Source organism: Strongylocentrotus purpuratus, unplaced genomic scaffold, assembly GCF_000002235.5.
Source record: "Strongylocentrotus purpuratus isolate Spur 01 unplaced genomic scaffold, Spur_5.0 spur5_scaffold_14, whole genome shotgun sequence".
Taxonomy (NCBI): domain Eukaryota; kingdom Metazoa; phylum Echinodermata; class Echinoidea; order Camarodonta; family Strongylocentrotidae; genus Strongylocentrotus; species Strongylocentrotus purpuratus.
The window spans coordinates 28,027,882-28,041,327 of NW_022145599.1; the positions used below are offsets into that span (position 1 = coordinate 28,027,882).

Consider the following 13,446-nt stretch of genomic DNA (forward strand, 5'->3'; position numbering starts at 1 on the left):
GACCCACTAAACACAAGAGTATTTATGCCATTAACAGCAGATACTGGAGATTGGCAATACACATCTTGTAGACTTGAAAGCGATTCTGTTTTTTTTTTTTAATTTAGGACTAATCAAATGTCAGGATACAAATTTTAACAAAAAATACAATTTTAACCAAAAAAAATTTAACAAAAATATTTGGTATTCTCTCTGACGTACTTGTTCCCATCAGCCAAAGTCTTGGAGATAAGGTCCTTGCAGGTTGATAAAACACAGTACCGGCTGTCGAAAATCCTAGCCATGAAGCTAAACTAAAACATGATTTCAACCCTAATCCTAACCTTATGTTCTTGACGAAAATAATCCTGGATCAATCGTCTGTACAGCAGCTGTCGGAGCACAGCACAGCTGAGAGCACAGACAAGATACTGCTGATAGCGCATGCACAAATATATTGAAATTCCAATTTTAAACTACACTCAGCATAACAAGAAAGTGGACACTATTTCTAATTAAGATTTTCTAATAAGTATCGGAAGTATAGTTATATTTATATATCTAAATAAATATATATAGTAATCCTTGTTTAGATGATATGCACTTGGAATTGTACCATTCATGCATGAGTGAGCATAGCCATTTACCAATAAATGAGTTTCTAAAAGAAAATTGCGAAAATGGATCATCGATCGGACCATTCAAATGTGATGAGCATTTAGATCTTGTAGAATGAAATGTATCAAGAAACTACTAAAAAAATGGGATTTTCTTTCATTCAATTTCTTTATTCATACTGATTACCAGTCACAAGTGAAATGAAACACATTCCTATGTTTTAACAAATAATGCAATATTCTTTTGTTTTCCTAGGTACTACTACGGCCAGTCTAACCAATGACATGATTTCAGGTATTACCATGATAACTACTCCATTGGTAAACACGTCTTAAAACACTGCACTCAACGATTTCATATCTTAAACTTTAGGCAACTGTTTTTAAATAATTTTCTACATACTCTTAATTTAGTGTTTAGGAGAGTATGTGTGTGCAGTCACCTGTATTTTAAAACCATTTTATCTGAGCTTGCTGTGATGTACATTGTACCTTCTTTAAGCCTAAATGTGCATAATTATACTCTACATTAAGGGTTGTTGTTGATTTCATTTAGACACAGGAAAAACACACTTTCAGCCCCAAAAGCTGTTTTTCGGTATGTTCGTTTTTATGGTATTACACAAATGAATTTGACGACAAAATGACCATACACCTGAAAAATACAATACAAACATATGAACACCGTTAGGCAAACACAAAATTTGATTCCGATTTCCAATCATAAATATCTTGATAATGAGACAGGCGATCGACTTGTAAAAGTCATGGGGTTCCTGACTGACCTATATATAATTATCATTGCACCATGAGCTAAATCCAGGATTTTGTTTCAGAATCTGAGACAAAGTTACCCAATCCCTTAATATTATTCAAATCGAAAAATAATCTACTACGATCTTAATCATGTTAAAATGTTGACTATTTCACCTACCCGGTATAAGTGATTTTCCATTTATGTAGAATGCTGTAATGTAGTGGAATGTGCTATTGTGTACCATGTGAATGATTTCTTAGAGACGACCAAAATGTATGACAGATCTACCTATGAATGGTTATTTTCTGCTTAGTTAGACCTGTAAGACTCTTTATCATGTATCCTTCTCAAATTTAAACCAACAAGGGATTCATCTTAACTTGAAATTTAGGTTTTCCTTTTGTAAAACGTAATTTCATACTCAGGGTTTGGGCAACAGCTTATGCAATTTGTGTGCTGACATCTGTTCATGTCCTGAAGATCATTGAATACCTTTGATTTAGGGCAAGTCCATTTGTAATGGGGGGGGGGGGGGGAGTGGGGGATTAATCTACTGGTAGAGGAAGCTGGTCAACCAAAATTTCTTGAGCCAGTTGGTTCCAACCCCAAATTATATTACTTGTGCATTTAGGTTGATTAAATTTTGGCAATGATAAAGCACTTGTCAGTAAATGATATGATCATGAATTTCTATAGTTTCATGTTGACCAGGGTGTAGCAATGACTCTTTCACAAGTACTAACAAGAATTGCATTCTGAATTGTCAAACTTGTGACGGTTTCAATGATCGTGGTGACTTTTCTGATGAGGAGTATTGCCGTAAGCATACACATTTTCTTCAGTTGACTTGTTCAATCTTGTGAATTTGAAATGGCATCATCCTTTCCAGGTCACAAGGTCCTTTTTTCAAGTTTGCATCGTAGAGTGCAGCAAAATTTTAAAAGTCTGGGTTTTTATATATTGACTACCAAACAATTGTAAATCATTGCGACATTTATGTACTTTATATTTTTGCATGCATATGCACTAGTGACTTTTAGTTCAACTGGCATTAACTGTATAAGTGCACTTTATTCCAGCAACCCCCCCAGCAAACTCGTCCTGCTTCGAGTGTGCATCTGACCATGAATGTGTGTATGATCCAAGCTGGGTTTGCGATGGTATCGATGATTGCGATAACAGAGAGGATGAATTGAACTGCACAGGTAAGATTGAAATTGTTTAAAATCACAGTACTATTATGTAAATTGAATGTTGCATCACTCTTTTGCTCAGTTGACATGTTCAATCTTGTGAATTTGAAATGGCATCATCCATTTCAGTTCAGCTAGAAATATACAAATAAAAAACGGACTATAGCAAAACCTTTGTATATGACTATCTAAAATTATCAAAACTAAAAGCTTTCATCTGGGCCCTCCTTTATGAACCTTAATATTAACAATAAGAAAAGCTCAATTTCTACGACAAATTTGCTCTTTGCCAATCAAATGCGTTGATTTCAGTAGCTTATAACAGTTATTGTAATTGATAACAATTTTAATGAAACGGGGTCCGGGTGTGGAGTAAAAAAAATGAATGTTTAAATATGAAGAATATATGATTTTTTGGTAAAACGGTTAAATATTATGACCTTAATTGCATAAATTACCACAAATATGCAAACATCAGCTTATTTCCATGCAATTTGCATTCAGAAAATTATAGCACAAAAGATAATTGCAAGCGAATGAAATACTTCATCACTGCACACACACGTGGGAAGGAAGCGTCTATAGATTTGAATACATTTGCTTGATAAACGACTTTGCATAGTAGGCCTATGATATCGAGCAAATGGCGATGCCTATGTTGTCCTTAGAAACTGTACATTATGCTAAGAATATCTTGTTTTATATACCTCTCACATACACTTTGATGGGGTATCATGTAGATTAATGGGCAAGAATACAATAAATCTCTCGGAATAACTTAATTTATTTTTTGGGGTGAGGTTTCCTTTAATCATTTTAACAGACAAGATTCATCATATTATTGTACATGGGTTTTCTTCTTTACGCGACTAAATTTTCAGCAGTGCACCTGACTCTAGGAGAAATGTGTTTGATCTCATCACCAAACTATCCTTCATTATTTCATATCTTAAACTTTAAACAAATATTTAAAAATAATTTTCTACATACTCTTAATTAATAGTGTTGAGAAAAGTATGTGTGTGCATATATGTGTGATTGTATATTTCTTTATTCATACTGATTAACAGGCAAAAGTGAAATGAAACACATGCCTATGTTTAAGCAAATAATGCAATATTCTTTTGTTTTTCTAGGTACTACTACGGCTAGTCCAACCAATGACACGATTTCAGGTATTACCATGATAACTACTCCATTGCTAAACATGTCTTTAAACACTGCACTCAATTATTTCATATATCTTTAGACAAACGTTTTAAAATAATTTTCTACATACTCTTATTTTAGTGTTGAAAAGAGTATGTGTGTGCAAATGTATGTAAGTGTGTGCTATTTTTATGTGCAAATACCCCATGTGTTACCTGTATTTTAAAACTATTTTATCTGACCTTCTTTGAACCTAAATGTGCATACCTTATATTAAGCTACATTAAGGGTTGTTGTTGATTTTATTTAGACACGGTAAAAACACACTTTCAACCCCAAAGGCTGTTTTTCAGTATGTCCATTTGTATGGTAATACCCAAATGAATTTGACGTCAAGATTACCATACACCGGAAAAAACACAATACAATCATATGAGCAAAAATAATGTTGGACATTATGGCAAAGTGCAATTGCAGTAAATAAAAGTAAATGAAATAGATTTTTTTTCAAGAATTTAAATCTATGACTTGAACCAATTTGATGATCTGCATGTCCTTTTTTTATTTAAACAGACAAAATTTATCATCAAATTATTGTACTTGGTTTATTTCTTTACACTACTAAAGTTTCAGTGGTTAACCTGACTGTTGGAGAAACGCGGTCAATTTCATCACCAAACTATCCTAATGAGTATCCAAACAACGCCTATTATACTTGGTACATCACGGCTCCATCAAACTACTCGGTGCTCATCACATTCATAGCATTTAATCTGGAGAGTGGCTATGACCATCTGAGCATAGGGAATGGTCATACGCCTGGGAACTTGGTGGCAAAAACTTTCTCAGGACAAGATATACCAGCTTCTTTGAGGTTTGTGTAAATGTATACATTATTTATATTTGTGCATTTTTAATGCACATGTACTTGCATTTTAACTTGAAGAAGCCATATGAACAAAATAGTGTTTCACCTATACATGTGTCTCTAAATTTGCGCATGTGTGTGTGTTCATGTAACTGAAATGTTCTGTTATGGTGGGTGTGACGTCTCATCCCAACAAATTTTGATATAAAGTACCGGTACATTAGTTTTTGTTGTATGTCAGTTTCTGGATTAATGCAATTTTTTCATTTTGGTCGGTCCGTCTTTTGTCATTGTGATAAGGATATTTCTCTATTAAAGAAAGTAGGTGATCTTGCTCTCAACAGCAACTCACTTTCTCCTGTGCTACAAACTGAAAACCTCTGAGACTCTGATGTTATCTGCCATGTCTCAGATATTTTAAACCATTTTTGCCTGTACGACAGATTATGTGCCAGGTGGTTACCTCACACTGGAAAAGAAATATAAATGAAACAATGAAATCATACTTAAGGCCGTCACTTCCAATGACACCTGATGTTGTTTTGGACCTATTTCCTGCTATATGAAATGGCTAACGATATTAATATGCAAATCAGGAAGGTCTACAGGCAACATACAGTTACATGAGTTTTGGGGTGTTCTTGCAAATGCAAATAAATCTTGAAAGGATTGCTATGCCTATGAAATTTTAGTTTTTTTACTAGTAAAAAAAGCTAACTGAATAATACTACGGCATTGCATTGCGCTGAAGTGTGAAATAACAGTGTATCCAGAACATAGTGAATAATCAGATAATATGTATTAATATCATGAAAGGTGTTTTACAATTTTGTCTTGTTCTACAGATTGTACAGTTCTAATAGTTGGATGCGATTCACCAGTGACTATTCAGTCACGCGTCAGGGATTCCAGCTGCAGCTAACAGTGATCGCTGGATCTTTAGGTATGTACACATATCTGGTTTTGGTTTTGTTTTTAGCTCATCCAGCCCGCATTGGTGCGATGAGCTAAACAGTGTGCCATGGCATCTGGCGTCCATGATCCATCCACAATTTCTAAATGCTTCTTCTCCATCGTTTCTCATCCGATTTTGATTCTGTTTGCTTTATAGATTTTAATGAGATACACAGAAATTAAAAAAATATTTTGAAATTTTGGTTATGATAATTAATGCAAATTTATTCAAAAATTAAAGCCCCCAAATAAATACAAGAAAATGATTCTTCTCCACAATTAATTAGCCAATGTTTATTTGTTTTTGTTTTCTCTAATAAAGCTAATAGGTTAGATATGCAAAAATACTTCACAGAAATTTCTAATTTTGACTCAAACATCAATTATATTTTATGCAAATACAGCCGAACATAAAATTACGCTAAGAAAATACTGCAGAGCATAGAACGACCCTTAAGCACAGCAGAACATTGAATGACGCTTAAAAAATGCAGCAGAACATTAACGGCAGATACAGGAAATTTGTAGTACACATTTTGTAGACTTGAAACCGAATCTTTTGATGTGTATTTTTTAATTTAGTACCGATCAAATGTCATGATACAAATCTATGACACAAAAATACTTGTTATTCTCTTTGGCGTACTTGTTCTCATTGGTCAAAGTCTTGGAGATAAGGTCCTTATTTAAGGGTACCTGCATGTTAGTTGTGTTCTGACAGCTTGGATAATGCTGCTTCTTGACCATGCCTGCTTGAGGAGGTCCACAGTCGCCTGTCGAGGTGTGAATCAATGACCAGCCTTGCATGGTCAGTCTCTTATCAGACCTCATCTCCTTCAGACTCTGCAGGGAGGTGACAGGACCACAGGCAATGTTGTCCTCTTTCAATGAATTCCTGGACACGAGGGAAACTCCTTAGACTGCCCTTTATACAGTTGTCCACCTTCTTGTCCCATCTTGGGGCCAGATGATCTAGGAGTTTCGCCTAGATTTATCACAAGTTTCCTAAGGTTTCCATAGCTGTGCAGCATTGTCCAGCAGAGTCAGACAGCCTGCATAGACTTTGCCTGTCTTTGTAGTTTACTTTCAGCCAAGAGTCTAACTTGTCCCTGTAAGCGTTGGACAGCACAAACAGATCTCCATACCATTGCTTGAGGATTGTTAGGGTATCAAAATATTATCTCTTATCTCCTTCGAGAGCATAACCTCGAACCAGTTTTCGAGGAGGTAATTATATTGGTACTTCAGTAGGTAGAAAAATCGCTCTAATGGTTCAAACCCACTATTTCCCATCACCACATCAATGGCGTTATTCAAGCTGTATATGAGCGGATCTCCGGAAAAAATACTGAGGTCTGGTATTAAAAGGGAGTTATGCCATCAACATGTGATCAACCAGAATGTCAATAGCCTTGTTCACTATTGCGGGTGAATGAACAATACTTTGTCCATCAACTGGGAATGATGGCTTTAATTTGCTTTGCCGCTTTACAGTCCTTATCCTCCATTCGCTGTCTATCTGTTGGAGGTCTCTCCATTGCCACTTGGTTAATCCAGTTCTTGCATTGACTCAGCCTTTGTGACATTGCTACGCTGGCCAACCTCTTGGTTGTTGATGGTCTCTGATCTACTCTCCTATAGCTGGAGTAGTTCATCCAGCATTTGCTTTGTAACTTTACTATGCTCTATCTCCACCTCCTCTCAAGACTGTCATCTTCGATCTGATTTGAAAGACCTAAGGTTGAGAGCATTTCCTGGCACCTGGGCCCGTATTCAATAAACTTCTAAGTTCTTAGAATTTGTCTAGTTTAAGATAGTTGCCTTAGCCATATATGCACTTTGCCTTAGCTTATTCTACATATAAGACAGATGACGTGATTTTTTTTTTTTTTAATCGCACAGCACGAAAATTATACACAAACGAATGGGAGAGTGTATGGGAGGTATGATGCTCACAAAATTGTTTAGGGCTTAACAGACACTAAAATATTTAGTATCGCAGCCTAGTCAAGACATCTTGATCTAGAACTAACATCAACCTTAGGCTTTTCAAAAACGACTTACAAGAGCCCAACAGGGCTATTTTATGCAGTTGGTAGGGTTCATGAAGTTAACTGTCGCTAGACGATCAGCATGCGCTAGGATTAGGGCTACCATTTATTGGTTTACACCGTCTACTGTTAGCTAAACTTAATCAAATAACTAAATGTAATCTTTATCAGACTCGTATATCGTAATTTTTCTCACCTAACATTATGCTGAGGACACATCATTTCTGTCTCTCCCAGCGCAGCTGAATATATTTTGTATAAAAGCTGCGCTATATAAATCTATTATTATTATTATTATTATTATTATTTGTAATTCCAAGGACTCAGAGATAATTATTTTGCGACAGGATTGTCTGGGATGTGTCACTAAACTTCTCCATTCCTTTCTTCATGACTCATATAGCTTCTACAACCACTGGGATTGTTTCAACCTGCATACCCCCACACTATCATTAATTTGTATTATTATTATTATTATTATTGTAATTATTATAATTTGATATTATCATTATTATTATCTTCATTACTATTATCATTATCATCAACATTATCGTCATTGTCACTATTCTTATTGACATTGTTTTTTGGTAGTACTGATAAGGTTGAAAATTTCATTTTGAATTCTTCCCTAAACTAGATTACCATGAACATGTAAGTGAAGGAGAAACCATCCGAATTCAGTCTCCCAACTTTCCTGATTTCTACCCAAACAATGCCTACGTTCATTGGGTCATCACCAAAGACCATGAGGAATTGTATTTTCAAATTACCATCCTGAGGTTATCCCTAAATTCTTATGACTATCTCACGGGAAGAGCTGGAGACCAGGAAACTAATGCTACAACCAACGTTTTCTCCTATGGACCCTACAGCAGAATCTACAGTTCTGTTGATTTTCTCTTACGTGAACCATCAGTCGTCATTGAGTTCTCATCAGATGCGTATTTCACCGACATGGGATTTGAACTTGAAATATCAGTGTTGAATGCATCAGGTATGTACTCTCTATTTGTATAGGAGCGTGAATCCACTCATTGGGGAATGGAAATCCACTCTTTTCGGAGTGATGTTAGGAACCACTTCAATTCAAGAGGGTATCCGTGGACAAAATATTGGAATCCACTCCCAAAAGAAAAGTTGTTCACACCAATATTTCTTGCATTCATTTGTCATTTCTAGAACGTAATGTATTTTTTTATTTTTTAAAAACAAATTGTTTAAAAGTCCCTCTAGTTGAAAACTTTTTTCCAACTACATTCAATTTCTTTAGACTGTTATTTCATTTGACCTAATTTTCAAGTCAAAAACTTGTGCTTGCTGTTCTTGTATATTTGTTCATTTGTTTCTTTGTTGTTTCATCAAATTATTTCAAAAATGTTAAGTCACACATCTTGTTTTTAAAAAGATTATTTGCGCACTTACCATTCTATTGATCATGCTCATCAAATACTGTTTCATGGAGGTATGAATGTGTTGTTGTGTAGTTGTTTATTCACTTGACTTTTTCTCAGTATATTTGTTAAGGGTTTGAATTTGAATTTGAATGTTATAAGTAAACTTCATTCATATACATGAACATTTTGTTTCACAGTACACAAATAAAATCCCAGCACAGTACTAACATCCTTTGGCCAGACATTAATAAAAAAAAAATCTACTCTCCAGCCAGTTGTTAATGGGTACGTTCCTGGCTAATAATTGCAAGGCCCTCTGGGAGAAGAGCATTGATCCTGATGTGGCTTTTCCTGGGTTTACAAAATATTGATTACCGGTACTATTATTATTATTATTAAATTGCAGCAACACTTATCAGGTCAAAAAATATCCTATTACAAAAAGCTCTCATTAAAAATATACCCGACCACCATACCACAGGAATCAATGTAATCTGGTGGGGTGCCAGAACCCCAATTTTGTTTCTTTCGTTAAAACTTTGAGAGAGTTACTTCTATTACACAGGCACCAATCTAATGGGGTACCACTACCCCAATTGGCTCTGTGTGAGAGATTATGATATTGGATTGCAGCATTGCAGCTGGACTCTTCATCATGTTACGTAATACTAGTGTAAACAAACTCTTACTGGGGCTCTGCCTGAAAGGAAATGAGAAGTAGAAAATATATATTTTACTTGCTGCTTGTAAGTGTCGGCTTGCATGGTGATGTAGATATACAGTAGGTTTGCGGTTGCACCATGTGTGAGAGAGAGAGAGAGGTTTGAGGAGTCCTGAAAAGAACTCTGACTCGGTAAGCTTTCTTGGAGGAGTGTAGTCCTGAAAAGGACTGTTTGTTATCTTTCTTAGCATATAGTTCTCAGGAGAACTATAGCGCTTGGAGAGGATGAGTGGCTCGACGTTTCGAACAGGTTGACTATCCGTCGTCAGGAGTGGAGAATAGCTGGCGTGCGTGAGCTTAAGTGACCGGGGTGCGGACGTCAGGGAAAAATAGTAGACCGTGTCGGCTTGAGTCATCGGGGAGTGGGCATGGATGGTCGGCAGGTAATTCGTCTGACTGTCCGCCTGGGCTGGAGGCTCCGGGTTGCGGACTTAGGAGAGTTTCGAGTCGATGAGTGGGAAGTGCTGTCGGCGAGACGCTGTGTGTGTCCCCGACGTAGGCGGCGTTGTAGTCTGTTGTCGTCTGCTGTGCATTGTAGCTGTGAGACTGGCGGCTGCTTTGAGGGTTCGGCGGGTGGCGGTGGTTGATGTACGGGTATCTGTCGGGGTGGTGAGGGCGGTGCTGGAGGCGGTGGTGGAGGAGGAGTGACCGGGTACTTGTTGATGAGAGGTTTCCAGATGTCGTTGATGTATAGTCCTGAGTCTTGGGGCACGCAGAGCTGCCAAGTCTCCCGGATCCTGCGGGAGACTCCCGGATTTTGACCCAATATCCCGTTTTCCCGACCCCATGCAAAAATCTCCCGGATTTCCAGATTTTAAGTTGTATTATTTTCATAAACGACTGTTTCACAAGACTAGCATGTTGAGTTCGTACGTACGTATACAAACACACGGCAATTCTGTAATATGAATTTTCCTGTTATCCAGTCGTCGAATATAAATTTACCGTGATATCGTACTTTATTTAACAGCGTAATAAATGAGAGTTACGCCGAACGACTGGCGGGCTAATCTAACAAACCATTGGGAACATGTGATAATGTGAGTGGTGTTTGTGTGATAGCAATTCGCCTGCTTGCTCTGCCGGGCGGCTTCCTCGCCGGCCCCCGTAGCGTCCCGGTACGTTGGTGCCGGTTTCCGATCGGTCGCGTCAGAGCAGCCAGAAGTTGCACTGATACAACAAGCAGACTTTGTCTGCTGCGATCGGCCCAAAAAACTGCACATTTCAACATCAGTTTTTGGATTGATTTGGGGACTTTTGCGATGTGATTTTTAAGTGGATTATCATTTGATACCAACATGGCAGTGTTACTGCAGAGTGGATTTTGAAGCCGACTTTTTTTTTCTGATCTCCTTTGCCGTTGGGAACGCATCGATATAACTTGCATCTTCCGAAGGCGTAAGTCAACTTTGTCCAAAACAAGGCTGTATTTTGCTCTCTGTTTGAGTATTAAAATATCATCCAGGACAATGTCGAAGTCGAAATATTATCAGAAATATAAAGATGACTAGATTGTAAGATTGTAAGATTTTTGATGACTACCACTTGGAATGGCCTTGTGTTGGGAAATCTACGAAAGGCGAATACTACGCATTTTGTACAGTTTGCGGCGCAGATATCTCCATCAAGAGTGGGGGAAGAAATGATGTATTTCGCCACATCACCAGAGATCCTGAACAAAAACTTGAGAATAGACAAGAAATGGTCTGCAATTTCAAAGATGGAGGATGGCAATGGCTCAAAGAAATACACACTTCTGAGCAAAGTGATGAAATCTTTGCTTGTGATACCACATTCCAATGCTTCATGTGAAAGAGTTTTTAGCATTGTTAGGAAGAACAAAACTGATTTCAGGGGATCAATGAATTTGAAAACACTTCAAGCACTCCTAACAGAGAAAATTGCCAACACAGATGTCCCATGCTACCAAAGGGAGTATAGCAAGGACCTCCTTAGCAAACTCAAGCAAGCAACCTACCAGTCACTTCAAGGAAAACCCTCAAGCACACCCCAGTCCTTGCCTTCCACAAGTACATCCCCCATTTCACAATAGAGGTAACAGGAGTTCATAGTCTGAAATATGATGTGAAGTTCATATGTTATCAATTGTATGCAAATAAAATGTGCCATATCAAAGCCTTCCATTTTGAGAAATCATTGAAAAAATGTGTTCTAAAAGGGTTTCAAAGAGGCTTAAAACCAAGAGCTTTTGGGGGCCTGCCCCCTGCCCCCCCCCCCCCCCCACCAGGGGCACTAAAAGGCCATTCTTGGTTCCCGCCAACAATGAAGTCGTTCGATGCTGCTCTCTCAGAAATCTCCCTGATTACCCAAATCAAATGTTGGCAGCTCTGGGCACGGTGTTGTGGCGGTGAATTTCGATGGCTTCTCGAATTCGGCGTGTATGCCAGTGTTTCATTATGGAGATGAGATGACTGTTATCCCATTCGATGGTGTGTTTGTGTTGCTGGGCGTGTTTGACGATGGCGGACTTATCCCAATCGCTGAGTCTGAAGCTGGTTCTGTGCTCCTTGAGTCTTGTTTCCAGATTTCTCCCCGTTTCAACAATGTAGACTTTTCCACATTCGCATGGTATTTTGTAGACTCCAGCTTTCTTGTGGTTTGGATGCTTGTCTTTGTGGGAGTGGAGTATCGAATGGAGTTTGTTGGAGGAACTGTGTCGAACTTGGATGTCTGCTGCTTGAAGGATACGTTGAATCTTGTGAGAGGCTTGACCGATATAGGGAAGAACAATAGTTTGCTTCGGTGGTGTAGCTGCGGGTTGGTTCTCTTCAGGGGTGGAGTTAGCTGCGGGCTTGTTGGCGGGAGTCTTGGATTTGATCTTATGTCTTGGGTATTCGTTGATGCTGGTTAGGGCTGTGGTGACATGCTGGATTTCCTGGTCTAGATGGTCTGCATCGCTGAGTTGATGGGCTCGGCGGATGAGGGCGTTGGGGACTGATTGTAGTACGGATGGATGGTGGAAGGATCTGTAGTGAAGATATCTATCGGTGTGTGTGGGTTTACTGTAGACTTGATGAGCGGGCTTGCCGGATGGTGATTTGGTAACGAGAACGTCTAGGAAGGGGATGCTGTTGTTTTGCTCGGTCTCCATGGTGAATTTGATGCTCGGGTAATGCTGGTTGATGTGGGCGAGAAAGTGGTCTAAGTCAGGTCTGCTATGTGGCCAGATGACGAATGTGTCGTCGAAATATCGGAGCCAGAGAGAAGGGCGTTGTGAGAGAGTCTGGAGTGCCGTTGTTTCGAAGTGCTCCATGAAGATATTGGCTATAACCGGTGAAAGAGGCGATCCCATGGCTGCGCCTTGAAGTTGCTGGTAGTAATTGTCTCGCCATTTGAAGGAAGTTGAGTTGAGGCAGAAGTACATGAGGTCATGTATTTCATCCGGTGTCAGGGGGGTTCTGTTGGGGAGAGTGTCGTCAGCTTCGAGGCGTTCTTTGACGATTCGGCAGGATTCGGTGACAGGAACATTGGTGAAGAGAGATTCAACATCGAAACTGACCATGATGTCTGTATCGTGTATGGTGGTCTTGGAGAGGATATCGACGAAATGCTTGGAGTTATTGATGTGGTGCTGCGATTGTCCTACGAGTGGTTGGAGAATCTTGGTCAGGTGTTTGGCTGTGTCATAGCAAGGCGATCCTCGGGTTGATTACCGAGTCAGAGTCCTTTTCAGGACTCCTCAAACCTCTCTCTCTCTCTCACACATGGTGCAACCGCAAACCTACTGTATATATTTTACTTG

The 13,446-nt window shown here is 38.6% G+C and overlaps 1 protein-coding gene across 1 annotated transcript in view; it reads left to right on the forward strand.

Moving 5' to 3' along the window:
• The window catches only part of LOC105445353, a 124,405-nt gene that overhangs the window by 45,047 nt on the left and 65,912 nt on the right, over positions 1 to 13,446 (forward strand). The window contains exons 21-24 of the mRNA XM_030985189.1: positions 3,683 to 3,721; positions 4,323 to 4,569; positions 5,409 to 5,506; positions 8,206 to 8,562. Of these exons, the coding sequence (XP_030841049.1) occupies positions 3,683 to 3,721; positions 4,323 to 4,569; positions 5,409 to 5,506; positions 8,206 to 8,562 (741 nt within the window). The remainder of the gene's footprint in view (positions 1 to 3,682; positions 3,722 to 4,322; positions 4,570 to 5,408; positions 5,507 to 8,205; positions 8,563 to 13,446) is intronic.